This window comes from Cetorhinus maximus, chromosome 5 (genome assembly GCF_964194155.1).
Source record: "Cetorhinus maximus chromosome 5, sCetMax3.hap1.1, whole genome shotgun sequence".
In the NCBI taxonomy this organism is placed as follows: domain Eukaryota; kingdom Metazoa; phylum Chordata; class Chondrichthyes; order Lamniformes; family Cetorhinidae; genus Cetorhinus; species Cetorhinus maximus.
The window spans coordinates 173431606-173454994 of record NC_135883.1 but is presented as its reverse complement, the minus strand read 5'-3'; the positions used below and the strand labels follow the sequence as shown (position 1 = coordinate 173454994).

Below are 23389 nucleotides of genomic sequence, written 5' to 3'. Positions count from 1 at the left end.
CTGAAAGAAAGAGACAAAGTTTCTTGTTGAGGCATCGGATGAGACGAAGAATAAAATGAAACTGGGGGCACGGGCAGCTTAGAAATAGGGTGCGTCGGTGCTGCTGGAGGGAGAGGTCAAGTGTGTTCACATGGTGGCACATGGCACTGAGTGTGGATCTCAGGATGTGATGAGAACAGCAGTCCGAGGAGCATTGTATGTCCCGGAGATACCTGTAATCCTGGGTGGGTTCGAAACATGAGGGATGGAACTTCAGTTGGAATCCACATGGGGTAAGTCGGAGCCGGAGACAGTCACTGAGGAAGGAAATATAGCTGTGGAAGCGAGTTTTAATAAACACTTTGTCAAACACCAGGAGAGAATTGGAAAGCACTTGCTTGTCCTGATTTCTACCCTTAATGTCACCATTAGCACATTCCATAGATAATATCACCACCGTCAACACCCCTTTGTCCTTTTCTCTATGACATTTTTGGCAATCTCTTCATTGCCTCCACCTATCACCGGCCCTCTATGCAGCTCTACCTGTCCCACCCCCCTCAACCAGCTTATATTTCACCACATTTCTATATTTCTTTAGTTCTGATAAGTCATACGGACTCGAGGCATTGGCTGTATTCCTCTCCGCAGATGCTATCAGATCTGCTGAGTTTTTCCAGCTATTTTTGTTTTTGTTTCAGGTTTCCAGCATCCGTAGTATTTTGCTTTTATCCGACTACACTAATGCCATTTTCCAGCTCTTGGCCCATAGCTTGGAGGCTATGGCAATACAAGTGAAAATCTAAATACTTGGCTCTGACACAACTGCCCTTTCAGGCAGAGTGTTCCAGATTCCCATCACCCTCTGGGTGAAAAAAATTCTCAACTCCCCTCTTAGCCTTCTACCTCTTACCTTAAATCTATGACCCCTGGTGATTGACCCCTCTACTATCTACCCTATCTACGCCCCTCATAATCTTTTATACGTCTATCAGGTCCCCTCTCAACCTTCGTTGCTCCAAGGAAAACAACCCCAGCATATCTAATCTCTCCTCATAGCTCAGACTCTCCAGCCCAGGCAGCATCCTGGTAAATCTCCTCTGCACCCTCTCCAATGTAATCACATCCTCTCTCTAATGTGGTGACCAGAACTGCACACAGTGCTCCAGTTGTGGCCTAACCAGTGTTTTATACAGTTCCAACATAACCTCCCTGCTCTTGTAGCAGGGAGGTTTTGCTGAAACTATATAAAACATTAATGCAACCACAACTTGAGTAGTGTGTGCAGTTCTGGTCACCTCATAACGGAAGATGTAATTGCACTAGAGGGCCCAGAGGAGAATTACGAGGAAGTTGCCAGGACTGGAAAATTGCAGCTATGAGGAAAGATGGGATAGGCTGTGGTTGTTCTCCTTGTAACAGGTTGAGGGGAAATTTGATTGAGACGTAAAAAATTGAGTGGCCTGGATAGAGTGGATAGGAAGGGGGCCTATGTAGCGGAGAGGTCAGTGACTAGGGGGCATTGATTTAAAGTCATTGGTAAAAAGATTAGAAGGGAGTTTTCATGGTGCCAACATTTAGCCTTGAACCAACACTACCAAAGTAAATCAACTAATTGCAGGTACAAAGGAAGCAAATCAGCGGAGGCATTAGTGGAGTACAGAAAGTGCAGGGTGGAGCTTAAGAAAGCAATTAGGAGAGCAAAGAGGGGATATGAGAAAGCTCTGGCTGGTAAAAGTAGGGAAAATCCCAAGATATTCTATAAGTATATCAATGGGAAGAGGATCACCAGTGAAAGAGTAGGGCCCATAAGGGACCAAGGGGGCAATCTATGGGTGGAGCCAGAGGACATCGGTAGTGTTGAATGAATACTTCACATCCACCTTCACCCAAGAGAATGAGGATGAAGGTATCGAACTCGGGGAGACTGCGAGGTTCTTAAGCAAATTGATATAGGGAGTGACAAGGTATTGGAGGTGTTGGCAGGCTTAAAAGTGGACAAATCTCCAGGTCTGGATGATGTGTCCCAGACTGCTGAGGGAGGCAAGGGAGGAGATAGCAGGGGCTCTGACCCAAATCTTTAATTCCTCTCTGGCCAAGGGGGAGGTGCCAGAGGACTGGAGAACAGCTAATGTGGTTCTGCTATTTAAGAAGGGTTGTAGAGATAAGCCAGGGAACTACAGACCAGTGATAGGGAAACGATTGGAGAAAGTTCTGAAGGAGAGTTTCTATCTCCACTTGGAGAGGCAAGGTTTGATCAGGGATAGTCAGCATGGCTTTGTCAGAGGGAGGTCATGTCTAACAAATTGGATTGAATTTTTTGAGGTGACCAGGTGTGTAGATGAGGGTAGTGCAGCTGATGAAGTTTATATGGATTTCAGCATAGCCTTTGACAAGGTCCCACATGGGAGACTTATAAAGAAGGTAAATGCACATGGGATATAGGGTAATTTGATAAGGTGGATTCAAAATTGGCTTAGTTGTAGGAGGCAGAGGGTGATGACAGAAGGATGCTTTAGTGACTGCAAGCCAGCGTCCAGTGGCGTACCACAGGGATGTGTGCTCAGTCCCCTATTATTTGTCATTTATGTAAACGACATAGATGACTACGTGGGGGGTAGGATTAGTAAGTTTGCGGATGATACAAAAATTGGCCGGGTGGTTAACAGCGAGGTTAAATGTCTTGGGCTACAGGAAGATATCGACAGGATGTTCAAATGGGCAGATGGAATTTAACCCTGAAAAGTGAGAGGTGATACACTTTGGAAGGAGTAATTTGACTAGGAAGTATTCAATGAACGGCATGACAATAGGAAGTTCTGAGGAACAAAGGGACCTTAGCGTGTGTGTCCATAGATCTCTGAAGGCGGAGGGGCACGTTTGTGGGGTGGTGAAAAAGGCATATGGGACACTTGCCTTTATCAATCGAGGCATAGATTACAAAAGTAGGGAAGTCGTGTTGGATTTGTATAGAACCTTGGTGAGGCCACAGCTGGAGTAGTGTGTGCAGTTCTGGTCGCCACATTATAGGAAGGATGTGATTGCACTGGAGGGGGTGCAGAAGAGATTCACCAGGATGTTGCCTGGGATGAAACATTTAAGTTATGAAGAGAGATTGGATAGACTTGGATTGTTTTCATTGGAGCAGAGAAGACTGAGGGGTGACCTGATCGCAGTGTACAAGATTATGAGGGGCATGGACAGGGTGGATAGGGAGCAGCTGTTCTCCTTAGTTGAAGGGTCAGTCATGAGGGGACATAAGTTCAAGGTGAGGGGCAGGAGGTTTAGGGGGGATGTGAGGAAAAACTTTTTTACCCAGAGGGTGGCGACAGTCTGGAATGCGCTGCCTGGGAGGGTGGTGGAGATGGGCTGCCTCACATCCTTTAAAAGTACCTGGATGAGCACTTGGCACGTCATAACATTCAAGGCTATGGGCCGAGTGCTGGTAAATGGGATTAGGTAGGTAGGTTAGGTGTTTCTCATGTGTCGGTGCAGACTCGATGGGCCGAAGGGCCTCTTCTGCCCTGTGAATCTGGAATGCTGTTTCTGGAATTTTGGTGCCACATTGTTAGCAAAACAAATGCACTTCCAAAGAAATTCATGGGTTGTGAAGTGCTCTAGGCATCCTGTGGAGGTGAAAGATACTGCAAGTTTTTTTTATATAAAAAGTTTACATGCTTCACAGATTTTCATTAGGAATTAGCAGAAACTTTACAATAATGTGCAAGTTGCATACTTGATTGTACAATGAACTCTGTTGGAAATCTGTTTATGTATTATTTAATGACAATATTTACACACAAACCAACAGAAACACATGGTCAAGAAGATCTAATGTTGATTTTTATTCCATTCGCTCAAAAAATTGCATGTAAGAAATTTTAAAATGTAACATAACATGATAGAAATAGAATTGCAACAAATTGGAAATCAAAAGGATTGATTTAGAAGCATGAGAATTGGACAAATCTGTTGATAAATTTCATTCATTCCACCAGAAAAGGAAAAAACATTTTTAAGCTCTTCTGACAAGACAGTTACCAATAGAAGTCTGTGCAAATAAATTTGGCAACCAAAAAAAAATAAAAATAGTCCCAAACAAATCTCATTTGTGTTAGAGATGAGGAATAAGAGCAGTCAACATCTGGAGACATGCCGGAGACAGAAACCTTGTTTACACTGCATAAAAGGAAGTAGTTGAATCAAAATAATTCACTTTCCATATTTATGCCTGCAGATGAAATTTATGTACTGGGGTCCTGACATAGCCCTGCTTTATAGATGTACCTGCTGGGCAATCCCATTGGGCTTTTCCCTACCATGAACTCTAGTTTTGTCGTGGAGACAGGCCTGGATAACAACTTTCACTGCGAAGTCTGCTATCAGCAGTACTGTTCTAGAAGGTCGTAATGAGACAGCTTGTGACTGCCTCAGTTGCAGTTGATTGATGATTCTATAATAACCACCAGAGAGAGAAGGGGGATCTGTCGAAGGCTATTCTCATCTCTATGGTGACCTGTACTTTTTAAAAAGAACTGACATTCACCTGCACAACATCTAAAGGCAAAATGCAACTTAAAAAACACAATACTTGCTAGTACAAACTGCTGAACATTATCATGATATAAGGACTTAAGCCAGGTTCCAGCACCAGCACTTTACTCTTAATACAGACATTCATTTCATTTGATTACAAGAGATAGATAAAGAAGAAAAATCCTTTTCACAGCAGACACCGGTTTTCTCATACAATCCAGATTGAGGGACTGAGCTTATGAACTTTTAAAATACTTAATTTGTTATTTACTGTGGGATATGCTAATTCTCATTCATCATATGATACAAAGCTGGGGCCAAGTAGACATTTGAAGCTCGTTTAAAATGCACTTTATTGAGAAATAATTGTCTCCACTTCTCCTTTATGTACAGGACTTGCAATGAAAAAAAGCACGCTTATCTTAATCCTTTACTGTAGCCTTCTTTGAACACACACACACACACATACATATATTTGGTCAACTGTTGAATGTAGATGTCTTATTTCTGTCAGTTCTATGGAAATAAATGTACATACTGCTGAAAATTTGTTGTAACATTTTCACTGCGTTTCATTTTGCATATTTCTTTTTTAAAAACCCTCATGAAACCAGCACAATTAAAAAACTAATAATTTTGGACTTATGTAAATTAAGTAGGTGGCAGCTTTCTTGAAGGCTTCTGTAAGATGCACCTTTTAAAGAGAGGCAAATATAGTATATTAAATCCACAACATTCCCCGATCCAATTTATGTCACTCAAACCAAAAGTCTCAAATTTACGGAGTGCCTGCAGGAAACTCAGCACACTGATCTCAGTGAAGGTATCCCTCAGGAAACCCTGTAGAGGGCATCCAACAAAGTGCAAGTATCCTCAAGAAACTCATGAATATTGAACTCATGCATTGCTCAAGGACCAACATAGTTTCCGACACAATAAAATAAGGCTGATTTTGAACAAGTCTCAACTTTTAAAACAGAAGTTACAAAACTACCAGGGTATTCAGTAGTATCCATTATTATCCATTAATATTTGTACCTCTGTACAGGTAAACATTTGATTTTCGGACATTGGTTTTAAACTGTAGTTAATAGTTTGTTGTATATTTCATCACAGAACTGTTATTTTGATTTTTGGCAGATCTGAAATGCACTTTCTAGAAGCCTCTCATCCAATAATGACAAAGAAAAATATGAAATTCACCACTGACCAACAGTGCCACAAGAGAATTAAATTCCCAATGTGGTAGCGTGGAGGCAGATAGCTTGTCTAACATTGAACATTGGCTGGAACATATATTCCAACTCATATAGCCTCCAAGCTACATTTGCAAAAGATAACTTTTTCATACTAATATTACAGCAGAGCTACATCTACTGCACAATAAGTTGAAGCTGCTGATTACAGAGGGGTTTCAGTCCCACTAAGCATGTTCGTAAAACTCTGCCTCCATTTGTTTCAATGGCAGAAACAACTGACATGGTTAAAAGAAACATGTAAATGGAAAAGAAAGCAAGTATACCACATGCTGAACAGCAGCCACTGTTACATTTTATTGAGATCCCAGAGTGTCTTATACCCCCTTTGGGATTTAGCACAGAGTACAAAAATCTTTTTTGTTGTTGAGGCTGTGGGATGTACCACCAGAGTGAACACACAGGATTAAGACCACTGCTCAAGTGAAGTATGAACACCAACATTTGTTTGGCCAAACAACCTATAATTTCCAGGTACAGAACTTTGCCACTATCTGCCTCCAGCACAAAAGTTACATCTTTATATTTCTCTTTTCTTCAGCAATACTTCATTTGCATAATTGGGGAAAAGTAATCCTAAAATGAAGTCTAATGGTAAAAATCTTCAAATTTTGATAAGGCTATTCAAACTATGGTTATAGAAAATTGTCCTTATTCACCATGAAAAGATTTAGAAGATGGTTGAAGTTTCATCAACATTTTTACTGAAGGAGTAGCAGTTTATCAAAATAAAGAGCAAAAAATCCCAAGTTAAAGGATAAAACAAATTTCCCAGGCGTAAAGATGGGGGGAAAAAAATACTTCAACCAGCAGCCAATTTTCGGTTGGTCATCACTCGAAAATAGCCTCTGGCTGTCCTATTGCCCAACTGTTCATTTTCATCTACCAATACATGAACAGGAGATTCAAGTAAATTAAGTGTAAACTGTTTAAATTAGTACCTTTTTCTTAAAGACTGTGCGGCATGTTAATTCAATACATTTACACCTAGTAATATAAAAAGGCCTGGATAACACTTGGAATACCTTAACATACCATCCTAATATCAAAAACCCTACAAGACCAGGACAAGCCTGATCTTATAGAACATTTCTCCAAGTCTATCAGGATCTAGCTGCAATCTTGACAGATGCCTAGTTGACATCAGCTGACAATGTTGACACTAAGATATGGGAGGAGACAGAGGTGGAAGAAAAACCAACTACCTCGCAAATTATTTCAGCCACCCAGCATTGTGTTTTTTTAAAAAATAAACTCCACCAAAATATGAAGTAGAACTATTTTTGAAAAAGATTTTCTACAGATAGGTCTGGTGTTTCGGGTACAATGATCCTTCTCCTCACTGAATGTACAGCTGCATGCACAATTCCTTAACAAACTGATCCCTAGGGTGAGATTTTCTGGCCCTGCCCACCACCAGGGTCATCCAGTTCTGTCAAAAGTCAATGGACTTCTGGCTGGGCTGCCGAATCTCCTGTGGCAGATCCCACCACAATGGGGTCAGAAAATCCCGACCCTAATCTTGCCACCTCATAGGAACTTTAAGTTTTTCAGCTGAACTACTGACTTGAAAATACATTTGAGATGGTTGAGACTTAAAGTGGTCATGTGCCAGTGCCTTGATTCCTGCTCCTATGGAATATTGAATGGGAGCTTCAGACTGCAGCATTCTTTCCACAAGTTGGGAAAACTAGATAACTCAGGGGTATGGAATGACCATTGAGTCTTCCAAGATATTTTTAACCAGTTGAATAAGTTTTGCACATCATTTGGTGAGGAGTTGATTCACACTCTAAACATTAGCTGATGTTGCGCATGGAAACTCCTCTGTGCCAGTTCTCACAGTGGTAGGGCATATGATTATGGTCAAGGTCCTCCTCTACATGGAGTTACTGGTCCCAGTTGTGGGTAGACAACATGCAGATGTCAAGCACCTCTTTTGTAGTTAGGGCACAGAGGAAATTATTCAAGGAAGATGACCCCACCCCCAACACCACCATGACATTCTTCTGAGTCTCCTTGTAATCTGTTTGAGTATTTGGGGATGAAACAAGGGAAGACACAATGAACATCTCAAAGGAAAAAATCTCACCCCATAAAAAAATTAAATGATGCTTAATCTAAAAAAAGGGTGCTTGGTTTTGTTCTGACGGTAGCTTTTATCCATCTGAAGATCACAGTTAAAAAAACCTCCACGATCACTTTGTAAATAAGTGGTTAATGATCACCCTACAAACAGTAACAGAGTAATCAAATCATCTTCTCCATGGTAGCCTTTTAATTATTGTTTATCCAAGTTTAATTTTGTAGAATTTTCATCGGATCCCATGAGTTCAGCATTACCTAGACAACAGAGATATAACCGCACTCCCACAATTCAACAGCTGACTAGGACTGGGAGCTACACTGGTGATTATCTATACATCAATGATCAACAGGGTCATTAAGTGGACCTTGAGGACAAGATATGAACCAAACACTTGATAAGCTTTTCTATTGATGTTTATGCAATTTTGTTTTAGAAATTGACAATCACCTTTTTGAACTAAAAATTGTAAAGCACATTGACAATTTTAACCAAAAAGCTTCTGGCTCAAAATTGTAGCTGACACTGGATTTCAGTTCGGGTTAGGCCAAAAAGCAGCAGTTTCATTGGAGGACATAAAATAATATTTAAGCACCCTGTTCATGATTTCCACACTGGGTAAGGAAAATGAATTTTATTTGGATGTCTATGCACATGCCTGAAGCAATTCTGCTTGTGAAACAGTAAGCCCATCATTTAACAATTAGAATCCAGTTGTGGAAACATGGCCACATGGCATATAAATGATGGGAGATTACTAGAGACAGTTGATGCTGGGAGCCAGCCCAAGTGCTCATGGCTATCTACAGTGGAAAAATGACCAGTTTCAAAAAGTTACTAAATGTAAAGGACCTGAAATTTCAGATCACTGCTCCACTGCCAGCTGCCACTATGCTCTGGGGTTGGTGCCATCCCAAATAGCACAAACTAATACAATTTAAATAGTTGATGCTCGTGGCCTGTGCCTGTAAAGGCTCCCATCTCAAAGAAGTGTCAGGATATCAGAATGGCACCCTGCCACTCTAACCGGGAAGGCTGGAGGTCCATATCAGACTAAAAAGCCAAACTATTGAAATAATCAACCCCTTTTGGGATCAATTTGTTTTTCAATTGTTTGGGGTCTTTGCAAGGCCAAGTAAGAAACCAATGCTCACCATCAACAAGCATGGCTTCCACTGGCTCTACAAAGATGTGTGGAACAGAACTCTTCTGGTAGCCCAGAAACAACTGCATGGGAGTTGGGGGATTTGGCGGAAGACTTGTGATTCATCCCCACTCACTGGCTTTACTAGGGCAGAGGCCAGTTGATTTGTAACACCCTCCCTGTCACACCCGCTCACCCCAGCCCATGCCTGTAGAAAGTCAGTTGAACTTTTAACTTCCCCCAGTCCAGGATTTTGGCTCCAGAAAACTAAATGGCAAGTCAAAGGCAGCTGAGCAACTTAAATGATGGAGCATTTGGGATCTTGGGTGTCTGCTATCAAACTCATGTGCTTCACATGGTTTCTAAACTGCTGACGAAATACCCCACCTTAGCTGCAACTGACAATGTGAGAATGATGCTGTTTGAATTTGCAGCTACTAAGGGGGTCAAGGTTCAGGACACCACCCAAAGGATAGAAATGAAGGGATCTCTGTTAATGACACCCTTGCACCTCTGCTTTGGGTCACATCCATTTGGTCAAACATAAGTAAATGAACAAAAGACATTCAGAAAGTGTTTCTTTTCCACTAATTACAAATACTTAATGAAAACTGAAAGGAAAATCTAAATTTGTGTAGAGCTGTACCATGTTTAAAAGAATATACAGATGTGACTACTCAGCCCCAACCTCGCCCTGCTTCCTACATTTAAAAAGGCAACTGGATGGCAAATTAACATGACTGACTATTGCTCAGGTAAAATGGAATAAAATATCAGTTTACAGCTGATTTTGATATAAAGAATTACATCTCATCATGCGCAAAATCAGGGGAAAAACAATTACAGACACTGCACTGATTAACTTACATTATTGATTGGATTGACAGACAAATCTTTGATTTGGTAAAGCATTATCACAATAATAAACTAAGGAAGGCATCTCTGTATCCTTAAACCCTGTGAACTGCCATTGCTTTGAATATTAGAAAAATAACAGATAATTCCAGGACACCCTTACTATAGAGCACATACCATTCTGCCAGGCTCTTATAATCAATGCATCTTCCTATATGTATAAACTGCATCATTGCATTGAGTCAGGGCCACACTCCTGGGAAGTGCAGCACAACCGCTCTATAGTTAGCTGTCTCCAAGATTTGTGCTCAAATTATAACCCACCTCCTAGAGGAAAAACCAAAAGAAACACAATTGTTGTGCAAATTTTTTCTTTCAATTTACGTGACTTTTCAGCACACTGTGATTCGATTTCGACAGACTTGTAAGAATCTTTGCATAATATTACAGTAAGAAGACTCTCTTCCTCCAAGAACAGAGTCAGAAAAAGCGGCAAGCAGTGAGGGGGGAAAAAAAAAAGAAAAGCACGACGGTGTGATGAGGCTGCCTGCAAAATCTCCAAATGCAGCGCATGGGAGAGTGCTCCTTCCTCCCTTCTGTCCTCCCGTTCTTTGCTGGGTGTCTTGTCATTTTCTCATCTCCCTCTCACTGTCATTAGTCATCACTTGTTAATAAAAGGGTCAATTCCATTCACCACGTTATCTACGCATTGTTGGATTTGCTCAGTTCCTGTCTGATTGCTGTGGAAAAGAGGGAAATGCTTTAATACAATCTAATCCATTTCAGCCCAAAACTGAAATTTCATTTTTATGTTGTTTGATTTTCATCCCAATAAGATTTTCTTTCTTGAAGCTGTTTACTTGTTGCACCTTGGGACATTAAACTACATGAAAGATGCTATATAAATATTAAGTAGTTCTTGTTTTAGAGCAGTGCTTAAACTATTTTCCAATGTGGCCCTATTTTAATACTTGAAAATTAAAGTGACCCTGGATGACTGAAAAGAAGAAAACAGCAACAAAGCAGCATAGTAACATTCAGTATATAATTATTAAAGCTCGTATTATAGATTATCATATAACAATACATCATATTAACATGAAAATCAGTGTTATATAGTACTTCATAAAAAAGTTAGTATTTTATGTACTCATGTAGGTTTCAGATTCCCCAGTGACAGAAGACACAGTCAAGCCCCTCTGCTCAACCCCCACAGTAATCAGTCTACCAATATTCATTACAAGCTTGATTCCCACAGCTACCTCGACTACAGCTCCTCATATTGCTCCCTGTAAGGGCTCCATCCCATTCCCTTAGTTCCTCCACCTCTGTCGCATCTGTTCCGATGATGCTACCTTCCAAAGGTGCTTCTGACATATCTTCCTTTCTCTTTAACCGAGGTTCCCCTCCCACTGCGGCTGAGAGAGGCCTCAACCGTGTCCGAACCATTTTCCACACTTCTGCCCTCCCTCCCTTCCCCTCCCTTGTTAGGGCCCCCTTTGCTCTCACTTTTCACCCTCCCAGCCTCCGCATTCAAAGGATCATTCTCCGTCATTTCCACCAACTCCAGCATGACACCACCACCAAACATATCCTCCCCTCATTCCCCCCTGTCAGCATTCCATAGGGACCATTCCCTCCGGGACACCATGGTCCACTCCCCCATCATAAACAACTCCTCACCCCCTTCCCATGCAATCTCAGAAGGTGTAACACCTGCCCCTTTACCTCTTCCCTCCTCACTATCCAAGGCCTCAAACACTCCTTTCAAGTGAAGCAGTGCTTCACTTGCATCTCCTTCAATTTGGTCTACTGCATTCGCTGCTCCCAATGTGGTCTCCTCTAATTGGAGAGACCAAACGCAGACCAAGTGACCGCTTTGCAGAACACCTTTGCTCAGTCTGCAAGCATGACTCAGACCTTCCTGTCACTTGCCATTTCAACACACCATCCTGCTCTCATGCCCACATGTCCATCCTTGGCCTGCTGCATTGTTCCAGTGAAGCTCAACGCAAACTGGAGGAACAGCAGCTCATCTTCTGATTAGGCGCCTTACAGCCTTCTGGACTTAACACTGAGTTCAACAACTTCAGACCATGTACTCTCTCCTCCATCTTTACCCCTTTTTTAATCCAATTTTTTATTTGATTTATTTATTCATTTTTAAAAATCCATTATTCCTCAATTCCACACCCCCCCAACCCACACAGGGCCATCTTTCACTGGTTTCTATGCTGTGCTTTCATAGACCGCTGACCCTTGTTCTGCTATTCACACATTCTGCTCTTACCTTTATGCCTTTATCAGCACCTTCTTTAGCCCTTACCACTACCGTCAACACTCCCTTTGTCTTGTGTCCATGGCATTTTTGTCAATCTCTCCTTAGTCCTCAACTATCCCTGACCTCCTATCTTGCTCCACCCACTCTTAAAACAGTATAAAACCCATCACATTTCTACTTCTCTTTAGCTCTGAAGAGTCTTATGGGCTGAAACATTAACTCCGTCTCTCTCTCCACAGATGCTGCTAGACCTGCTAATTTTTTCCAGCATTTTTGATTTTATTTAGCCAAGCAACAGCCTGACATAGTCATACTCAAGAAATCACACTTTACAGATAGTGTCCCAGACAGCACTATCACCATCCCTGGGTATGTCTTGTCCCATCAGCAGGACAGACCCAGCAGAGGTGGCGACACAGTGGTATACTGTCAGGAGGGAGTAACCCTGGGAGTTCTCAACATTGACTCTGGACCCACGAAGTCTCATGGCATCAGCTCAAACATGGGCAAGGAGGCCTCCTGCTGAATACCACGTAATGCCCCAGTCCTTGTCGAGACAGAGACCCATGCTAAATGGAATGGATTTCGAACAGATCTGGCAACTCAAGACCGGGCATCCATGTGGCCTGTGCGCCATTGGCAGCAGCAGAATTGTACTCAAACACAATCTGTAACCTCATAGCCTGGCATATCCCTCACTCTACTATTACCATCAAGCCAGGGGATGAAGCCTGGTTCAATGAAGAGTGCAGGAGGGCAATGGCAGGAGCAGCACCAGGCATACCTAAACATGAGGTGTCAAAATGAGGTGTTTGGGGAGGCAGTGGCAGAGTGGTATTGTCACTGGACTGGTATTCCAGAGACCCAGGGTAATGCTCTGGGGAACTGGGTTCAAATCTCACCACGGCAGATGGTGAAATTTGAATTCATTAAAAAAAAAATCTGGAATTAAAAGTCTGATGATGACCATGAAACCATTGTCGATAGTTGTAAAAACCCATCTGATTCACTAATGCCCTTTAGGAAAAGAAATCTGCTGTCCTTACCCAGTCTGGCCTACATGTGACTCCAGACCCACAGCAATGTGGTTGACTCTTAAATGCCCATCTGAGCAAGGGCAATAAGTGCTGGCCGAGCCAGCAATGCCCATATCCATGAATGAATTAAAAAAAACCTGGTGAAGCTACAACTCAGGACAACCAACAGATCAGATCTAAGATCTAGAGTCCTGCCACATCCAGTCGTCAATGGTGGTTGACAATTAAACAACTCACTGGAGGAGGCGGCTCCACAAATATCTCCATCCTCAATGATAGGGGAGCCCAGCACATCAGTGCAAAAGATAAGGCTGAAGCATTTGCAACAATCTTCAGCCAGAAGTGCCGAGTGGATGATCCACCTCGGCCTCCTCCGGAGGTCCCCAGCATCACAGATGCCAGTTTTCAGCCAATTCGATTCACTCCACGTGATATCAATAAATGGCTGAAGGCACTGGATACTGCAAAGGCTGTGGGCCTTGACAATATTCCAGCAATGGTACTGAAGACTTGTGCTCCAGAACGTGCCATGCCCCCTAGCCAAGCTGTTCCAATACAGTTACAACATTGGCATCTACCTGGCTATGTGGAAAATCGCCCAGGTTATGAACTGTACATAAAAAACAGGACATATCCAACCTGGCCAATTACCAACCCAGCAGTCTACTCTTGATCATCAGTAAATTAGTGGAAATGGTCATCAACAGCACTAGCATTAATCTGCTCACTGACACCCAGTTTGGGTTCCGCCAGTGTCACTCAGCTTCTGACCTCATTACTTGGTTCAAACATGGGCAAAAGAGCTGAACTCCTGAGGTGAGGTGAGTGTGACTGCCCTTGACATCAAGGCCACATTTGACCGAGTGTGGCATCAAGGAGCCCGAGCACAACTGGAGTCAATGGGAATCAGGGGGAAAACTCTCCACTGGTTGGAGCCATACCCAGCACAAAGGAAGATGGTTGTGGTTGTTGGAGGTCAGTCATCTCAGCTCCAGGACATCACTGCAGGAGTTCCTCAAGGTAGTGTCCTCGGCCCAATCTTCAGCTGCTTAATCAATGACCTTCCTTCCATAAGGTCAGAAATGGGAATGTTCACTGATGATTGCATAAAGTTCAACACCATTTGTGACTCCTCAGATACTGAAGCAGTCCATGTCCAAATGCAGCAAGGCCTGGACAACATTTGCGCCAGACAAGTGCCAGGCAATGACCATCTCCAACAAGAGAGAATCTAACCATCGCCCCTTGAAATTCAATGGCATTACCATCACTGAATCCCCCGCTATCAACATCCTGGGGGGGGTTACCATTGACCAGAAACTGAGCTGGACTAGCCATATAAATACTGTAGCTACATGATCAGGTCAGAGGCTAGGAATCCTGCGGTGAGTAACTCACCTCCTGACCCCCCAAGGCCTGTCCACCATCTACAAGGTACAAGCCAGGAGTGTGATGGAATACTCTCCACTTGTCTGGATGAGTGCAGCTCCAGCAACACTCAAGAAGCTTGACACCATCCAGGACAAAGCAGCCCGCTTGATTGGCAACCCTTTCACAAACATTCACTCCCTCCACCTCTGACGCACCGTGGCAGTAGTGTGTACCATTGACAAGATGCACTGTAGAAACTCACCAAGGCTCCTTAAGCTGTACCTTCCAAACCCAGAATCGCTACCATCTAGAAAGACATGGGCAGCAGATAATGGGAACACCTCTACCTGCAAGTTCCCTTCCAAGCCACTCACTATCCTGACTTGGAAATATATCGCTGTTCCTTCACCGTTGTCATGATACAGCCGTTGGTGAATGCTGGGTTGTTCAAATCCCAAAGGGAAACTTGAAACAACTGCCACAACTTGTTTTGCAGTTTGTATGTGTGCCTTGAATTCAGTAGTAATAAGACCACCAAGTCTTATAGGTATTTACAAAATTAGATTTAAACATTTATTAATAAGTGAAATTATTTTAAATACATACATAGATCTGCAAATTACTACTACGATAACTTCTAAATCCCCTAATCAATCCAAATCCCAGTTATGTTTCATTAAGGCAACAGTAAGACACAGATTTTAAAAGAACCAGGCAAAGAAACATGATACCCTGCACAAGTCCAATTCAAAATGAGTTTTCTTAACTTCAGTCCTTTGAAGACAGCAGCGTGAGGCATAGATGCTGAAGGTTTTTCATGCTTGTTAGATCTCAAAATAGCTCTTTATAAACAGATATACATATTTTCCTCTTTGAATGCAAATTCCCACTGTTTCACTAGGTCTTTTGAACGTTACCTCTCGACTAATAAAAAATCTATCATTATACCAATTCCACCAGTAATCTTTGGTAAAAATAAATAAACACACTATTTCTTAGTACTTTTGCTGGAGAGGTATACATTACATCCCCTCCTTTGAATTCAAGCCACCATAGTTTGTTTATAAATGCAAATGTTACCTTTACACTTCACATTCTAAAACTTTCCATGTTTACCTATTTAACATTTCAAACCTAACTTCTCTACTTATATCAAAGCACCCAGACTAGCTGCCTCTATTTCAATTAAGTCCCTCTCTCTCACACACACACACATATCCCACTATTACTCTATTTTACAATAAGTTACAATAACATTATGGAAATTATTATACCTTGCTGACACTGATGCTGGGTCACAATCCTGGAACTCCCTCTCTAACAGCTCAGTACCACAGGAACTGCAGCAGTTGAAGAAGGCAGACTTGGTCAGTGTAGTTTCCTCCTTCTCTGAAGACTGCCTGCTCATTTGGGAGACAGCTTCTAAAACCTGCTTTGTCTAGTTAAGGATGAACAGTTCGATCATGTTGGAGATCATAGACAGAAGGGTGATGGGGCGTTAGTTAGCTTTTGGGATTTTTTGCAGGTTTTTGTAATTTTAGGATGGCAGGGACTTCCTGATTGCACCAGACTTCTGGGATTATCCCAGTGTCAAAGATGATGGAGGTGAATTTAGCAAGCCACATTTTGAGAAACTTGGGATAGATGCCATCAGTTCCAGTGACCTTCCTAGTCATTGTGGCTGTTCGCACTATGTCTACCTCTTCAGTGGTGAAGACCACTGAAGTAGGGAGAGGACAGGGCCAACATATTCCAGTAAAGACAAAGGGTGGGACCATCAAATCCAGGGAACCCTGGATGTCGAGGGATATACAGGATTGGATAAAGAGAAAAAGGGAGGCTTATGGCAGATACTAAGGGCTCAAAACAGCAGAAGCCCTAGAGGAGTATAGAATGTGTAGGGGGGAACTTAAAAAGGAAATTAGGAGAGCAAAAAGGGGGCATGAAAAAACATTGGCAGATAAAATAAAGGAAAATCTAAAGTTATTTTACAAGTACATTAAGAGTAAGAGGATAACTAGGAAAAGAGTAGGGCCCATTAAGGACCTGAGTGGTAATTTGTGTGTGGAGCCAGAAGACGCAGGTAGGGTTCTAACTGAATACTTTGTGCCAGTGTTCACAAGTGAGAGGGACGACGCGGGTATAGAAATCAGGCAGAAGGACTGTGATATAAGTAAAGAAATTAGCATAGAAAGGGAGGAGGTTCTAAGTGGTCTGGCAGGCTTAAAAGTAGATAAACTTCCAGGCCTGGATGAAATGTATCCCAGGCGGTTGAGTGAGGCAAGGAAGGGGATAGCAGGGGCACTGGCAATAATTTTCAATACCCCTCTGGCCACAGGAGAGGTGCCAGAGGACTGGAGGACAGCCAATGTGGTACCGTTATTCAAGAAGGGAGGAAGGGATAAACCAGGGAACTACAGGTCAGTCAGTCTAACCTCAATGGTGGGGAAACTATTGGAAGCAATTCTGAGGGACAGAATTAATCAACACTTGAGAGGCAGGGATTAATCAAAGACAGTCAGCATGGTTTTGTTAAGGGGAGGTCAGGTCTGATCAATTTGATTCGATTTTTCGAAGAGGTGACCAGGTATGTAGATGAGGGCAATGCATTTGATGTAGTCTACTTGGACTTCAGCAAGGCTTTTGATAAGGTCCCGCATGAAGACTGATAACGAAGTAAGAGTCTATGGGATCCAAGGCAATTTGGCAAATTGGATCCAGAATTGGCTGAGTTGCAGGAAGCAAAGGGTGATGATCTAGGGGTGTTTTTGTGACTGGATGGCTGTGTCCAGTGGGGTTCCACAGGAATCGGTGTTGGGTCCCTTGCTGATTGTGGTATATATAAATGATTTAGACTTGAATGTGGAAGGGTTGATCAGTAAGTTCGTGGATGATACGAAAATTGGTGGGGTGGTAAACAGTGAAAAGGCTGGCCTTAGATTGCAGGAGGATAGAACAGGCTGGTCAGATGGGCTGATCAGTGATAAATGGAATTTAATCCGGATAAGTGTGAGGTGATGCACTTGGGCAGGACAAACAAGGCACGGGAATATGTGATGAATGGTAGGACTCTAGGAAGTACTGAAGATCAGAGGGACCTTGGTGTGCATGTCCACTGGTCCCTTAAGGTAGCAAGACAGGTAGATAAGGTGGTTAAGAAGGCATATGGGATACTTGCTTTTATTAGCCGAGGCACAGAGTATAACAGTAGGGAGGTTACGCTGGAACTGTATAAAACCCTGGTTAGGCCACAGCTAGAGTATTGCATGCAGCTCTGGAATTCGCATTATAGGAAGGATGTGATTACACTAGAGAGAGTGCAGAGGAGATTTACCAGGGTGTTGCCTGGGCTGGAGAGTTTTAGTTATGAAGAGAGATTGGATAGACTGGGATTATTTTCCCTGGAGCAGAGAAGATTGAAGGGGGACATGATTGAGGTGTATAAAATTATGAGGGGCATAGTTGAGGTAGACAGGAAGGAATTTTTCCCCTTGGTGGAGGGATCAATAACCAGGGGCCATAGATTTAAGATAAGGGGCAGGAGGTTTAGAGGGGATGTGAGGAGGAATTTTTTCACCAGGAGGGTGGTGGGAATCTGGAACTCACTGCCTGAAAGGGTGGTAGAGGCAGAAACCCTCATAACATTTAAGAAGTATTTGGATGTGTACTTGCGATGCCATGGCATACAAGGCTATGGGCCCAGTGCTGGAAAATGGGATTAGAATAGTTAAGTACTTGTTTGACAGGTGCAGACTCAATGGACCAAAGGGTCTTTTTCTGTGCTGTAGACCTCTATGTAAACACAAGGGAGTTCCTTGATAGGGTCAGAAATTCTGGAGAGAGGGTCATAAACTCCATTAGCAATATAAATTATTCATATGGGTTACAGAATCAAAGAGTTTGGCTGAACTCTGAAAAAACTAATTTAAGTTTCTGTTTGAGGAAATCCCAAAGTATGCAACACTGTCAGAGTTGGGCTGTGGGGGTAGAAGGTTCTTTTGTTTAACTTATCTGGGTGCTTGCTCGAAAGCAGGCTGCTGCAATTTTGCTTTGGTGTGGACTGCATCTCACTGGATTGTGGGCGCCAACAGACGATGATTGTTAGACAGGTCTGTACTTTAAGCAGAAAAATTCCTAACCTTATTGTTCACAGCACAGAATGCGGGTGGGACTCCAGCTCAGTTTGGGTTTCTTGAGGGGAAAATCTGCCTAGTTTGAAGCTAGAGGAAGAAATCTACAGTGGTCATCACAGTGAAAGGTAGTTAGCCTTGTGGCAATAGTCAGTCAGTTTGCAGACTTGGGTTTCATAAGGGGAGAAAGAAACTGGAAAATTTGTCTAGCTTGGGGTTAGACAATTGTCAGGAAAGTATAATAATTTTCATAATATTTTTCTAGTTTATAGTTAAGTCAGTTTATGGGGGTAAGTATAGTTGGGTCTGTTTATGTGTGACTTAATTATATTTGGAGTCAAGTAGACTACAAGTTTAAATCATCAAAAGAAGCTAGGTGTTTGACATGCTAATGAGTAAACATGGATGCTGGCTTAGCATGTAAGGTGTGAAGGAAATTTGCATTTTTAGATAAATGAAGGGATATTTGGATTTCAAAGGGGTTTTAGTCTGTTCACAACTCGCCAGATAAACAAGGCAAAGGAATATGTTTATTTTTCCCAAAGATTACTGGCAATGGCAAGGAAGTATTCAATGCACAGCATGACACTAGGAAGTTCTGAGGAACAAAGGGACCTTGGCGTGTGTGTCCATAGACATCTGAAGGCAAAGGGGCATGTTAGTGGGGTGGTGAAAAAGGCATTTGGGACACTTGCCTTTATCAATCGAGGCATAGATTACAAAAGTAGGGAGGTCATGTTGGAGTTGTATAGAACCTTGGTGAGGCCACAGCTGGAGTAGTGTGTGCAGTTCTGGTCGCCACATTATAGGAAGGATGTGATTGCACTGGAGGGAATGCAGAGGAGATTCACTAGGATGTTGCCTGGGATGAAACATTTAAGTTATGAAGAGAAGTTGGATAGACTTGGGTTGTTTTCGTTGGAGCTGAGAAGACTGAGGGGCAACCTGATCGAGGTGTACAAGATTATAAGGGGCATGGACAGGGTGGATAGGGAGCAGCTATTCCCCTTAGTTGAAGGGTCGGTCACAAGGGGACATAAGTTCAAGGTGAGGGGCAGGAGTTTTAGGAGGACTGTGAGGAAAAACCTTTTTACCCAGAGGGTGGTGACAGTCTGGAATGCACTGCCTGGGAGGGTGGTGGAGGCGGGTTGCCTCACATCCTTTAAAAAGTACCTGGATGAGCACTTGGCACGTCATAACATTCAAGGCTATGGACCAAGTGCTGATAAATGGGATTATGTAGGTAGGTCAGGTGTTTCTCACGTGTCGGTACAGACTCAATGGGCCGAAGGGCCTCTTTTGCACTGTGATTCTGTGAATATTGGTAGCATGAAAGTTTTTAAATTATGAGGTAAATACAGTTTCAAAGACATATGGAACAATAGAATTTACATAATAAGAGAAAAACAGATATAAAGGAGAATGAACGGTCTTGTGGGAGAAGGCCATGTAAGATTTAACAGGTGTGCAAAATAGCCTTATTGAAGCCTCCAGCATTTCTGCATAAGTCTGCTGCCTAACTAAACGGAAGTTGGGGAAGACCCATTTGGAATTCCACTGTCCAGTGTATTGTGTTAACTTGCTGAGTTTGATTTATATCTAAAATCTATTTTGGACAGTTGCCTTAAAGGGAGTGTAACTGGAGGTCACGTTAATTAGAAATTTTAGGAGTTATCATAGTTGTAGCTGTAATCTTAAGTATGTGCTTGACATCTTTTATTTTGTTAATAAATATTTTAATTTAACTCTCAAAAAATCCCTATAGGTATTATTGGACTTATTACTTCTGAATTCAGTGCACACACCTTGCAATAAATACAAATTGGAAAACCATTGTGATAGCACGACCAAGCTTCCCTCACTGGTTTGGTCCACCTAACAAATATCATCTGCCACGTCATAACACAATTTACAGTAACCCTTAGAGTGCAAACCATCATTTAGGCTTCACGGCATTCACCAAGTTAAGTTTGGGCTGAGAAGTCCACAGTCCTGAGTTTTTGAAGAGAATTTGGAGGATCGCTTAGCCAAAAGCTAATAGAACAAATTTGGGCCTCATGCTGGATAATTCTGGGTGCAGAGTTTATCAGACTGGCTGGCTAAATTTAAAAAATATTCCTTTTGTGTAATCTTATTGGCCAGTCATAACTGTGCAATCTTCTAACTTCATTTTTATTATCTAGAAATCTTGCTGGCCTACTAATCATAATGTTAACCTGCATCACTTTCTCGAATCCCTTTGGCTCCTTGCAGGCCATGTCTGCTTTGCTTACCTTGGTTTAAAAGCCTGGAAGAAGGTTGGTGATTTATCATTAGACTATAAGACATAGGAGCAGTAGTAGGCCATTTGGCCCATCAAGTCTGCTCCGCTATTCAATGAGATCATGACTGATCTGATAATCCTCAACTCCATTTTACTGCCTTTTCCCCATAACCCTTGATTCCCTTACTAATTAAAAATCTGTCCATCCCAGCCTTAAATATACTTAATGACCCAGCCTCTACAGCCCTCTGTGGTAAAGAATGCCACAGATTCACTACCCTCAGTGAAGAAATTCCTCCTCATCACTGCCTTAAATGGGCGACCCCTTACTCTGAGATTATGCGCTCTCCCACAAGGGGAAATTATGTTTCTCCCACAAGGGGAAACAACCTCTCAGCATCTACCCTGTCAAGCCCCTTGAGAATCTTACATATTTCAATAAGGTTCATTCTTCTAAACTCCAATGAGTACAGGCCCAACCTACTCAACCACTCCTCGTAACAAAATCCCTCCATACCCGGGATCAAACTAGTGAACCTTCTCTGGACTGTCACCAAAGCCAGTATATCTTTCCTTAGGTAAGGGGACCAAAACTGTTCACAGTAGACCAGGTGTGGTCTAACTAGTGTCTTGTATAGTTTTAGCAAGACTTCCCTATTTTTATACTCCATTCCTTTTGAAATAAAGGCCAACATACCATTTGCCTTCCCCATTGCCTGACCTTGTATGCTAGCTTTTTGGTATTCATGCCCGAGGACTCCCAAATCCCTCTGTGCTGCAGCTTTCTTCAGTCTTTCTCCATTTAAATAATATTCAGCTCCTCTATTCTTCCTGCCAAAATGCATAATCTCACATTTTCCCACATTATATTCCATCTGCCAAGTTTTTGCCCACTCACTTAACCTGTCTATATCCCTCTGTAGACTCCTTGTGTCATCCTCACCACTTGCCCTTCCACCTATTTTGTGTCATCCGCAAACTTGGCGATAGTACATTCACTTTCCTCATCCAAGTCATTAATATATATTGTAAATAATTGTGGCTCCAGCACTGATCCCTATGGCACTCCACTAGTTACAGGTGGCCATCCTAAAAATGCCCCCTTTATCCTAACACTCTGTCTTCTATTAGTTGCCAAGCCTCTATCCAGGCCAAAATACTAGCCCCAACACCATGGGCTCTTATCTTATTAAGTAGCCTTATGTGCAGTACCTTATTGAACGCTTTTTGGAAATCAAAATATATTACATCTACTGGTTCCCTTTTATCTATCCTGCTTGTTACATCCTCAAAGAATTTAATAAATTTGTCAGGCATGATTTCCCCTTCATCAAGCCATGCTGACTCTGCTTGATTGGATTATGTATTTGTAAATGCTCTGCTACCGCATCCTTTATAATAGACTCCTACATTTTCCCAACAACGGATGTTAAGCTAACTGGCCTATAGTTACCTGTTTTTTTGTCTCTCTCCCTTTTTGAATAAGGGCTTTAAATTGGCAGTTTTCCAATCCTCTGGGACTTTTCCAGAATCTAAGGATTCTTGGAAGATTACTACCAGTGCATCCACTATTTGTGTAGCTACTTCCTTTAATATCCTAGGATACAACCCATTAGGTCAGGGGGCTTATCGGCTTTTAGCCTCATTAGTTTCCCTAGTACTTATTCTCTAGTGATAATTATTGTATTTATTTTCACCCCACCTTTTGCCCCTTGATTATTTAGTATTTTTGGATTACTGTTGGTGTCTTCTACCATGAAGACTGATGCAAAGTATTTATTCAACTCATCTGCCATTTCCTGGTTCCCCATTATTATCTCCCCAGCCTCGTTCTCTAAGGGGCCTATGTTCACTTTGGCCTCTCTTCCTGTTCAAATATTTAAAGAAACTCTTACTGTCTGTTTTTATATCACTTGCTAGTTTACCCTCAAAGTTTATTTTGTCCCTCTATTATTTTTTTGGTCACCTTTTGTTGGTTTTTAAAGCTTTTCCAATCCTCTGGCTTACCACTAATCGTTGTCACATTGTTTTTTCCTTCAATTTGATACTATCCTTAACTTCCTTGGTTAACCATGGTTGTTTTATCCCCTTCCTAGAATCCTTCTTTCTTACTGGGATATATCTTCGTTGGGAGTCATGAACTATTTTCTTGTCTGCCATTGTTCATGAACCATCTTTTCTGCTAAACTCCTTTCCTAGTCCACTCCAGCCAACTCTGCCCTCATTCCTTTGTAATTACCCTCATTTAAGTTTAACACAGTTGTTTCCGACCCAAGTTTCTCACTTTCAAACTGAATGCTAAATTCTACCATGGTATGGTCACTGTTTCCTAGGGGATCTTTTACTCTGAGATCATTTATTAAACTTGCCTCATTACATATTACCAGATCCAAAATAGCCTGATCCCTGGTTGGATCCACAACATGTTGTTCTAGGAAACTGTCCCGAATA

At 42.2% G+C, this 23389-nt stretch overlaps 1 protein-coding gene across 1 annotated transcript in view; it reads right to left on the bottom strand.

Annotated features, from left to right (window-relative positions):
- Nucleotides 1-3805: 3805 nt before the first annotated feature.
- The window catches only part of enah (ENAH actin regulator), a 519571-nt gene continuing 499987 nt past the window's right edge, over nucleotides 3806-23389 (bottom strand). The window contains exon 15 of the mRNA XM_078542818.1: nucleotides 3806-10596. Within this exon, the coding sequence (XP_078398944.1) occupies nucleotides 10559-10596 (38 nt within the window). The 3' untranslated portion in view covers nucleotides 3806-10558. The remainder of the gene's footprint in view (nucleotides 10597-23389) is intronic.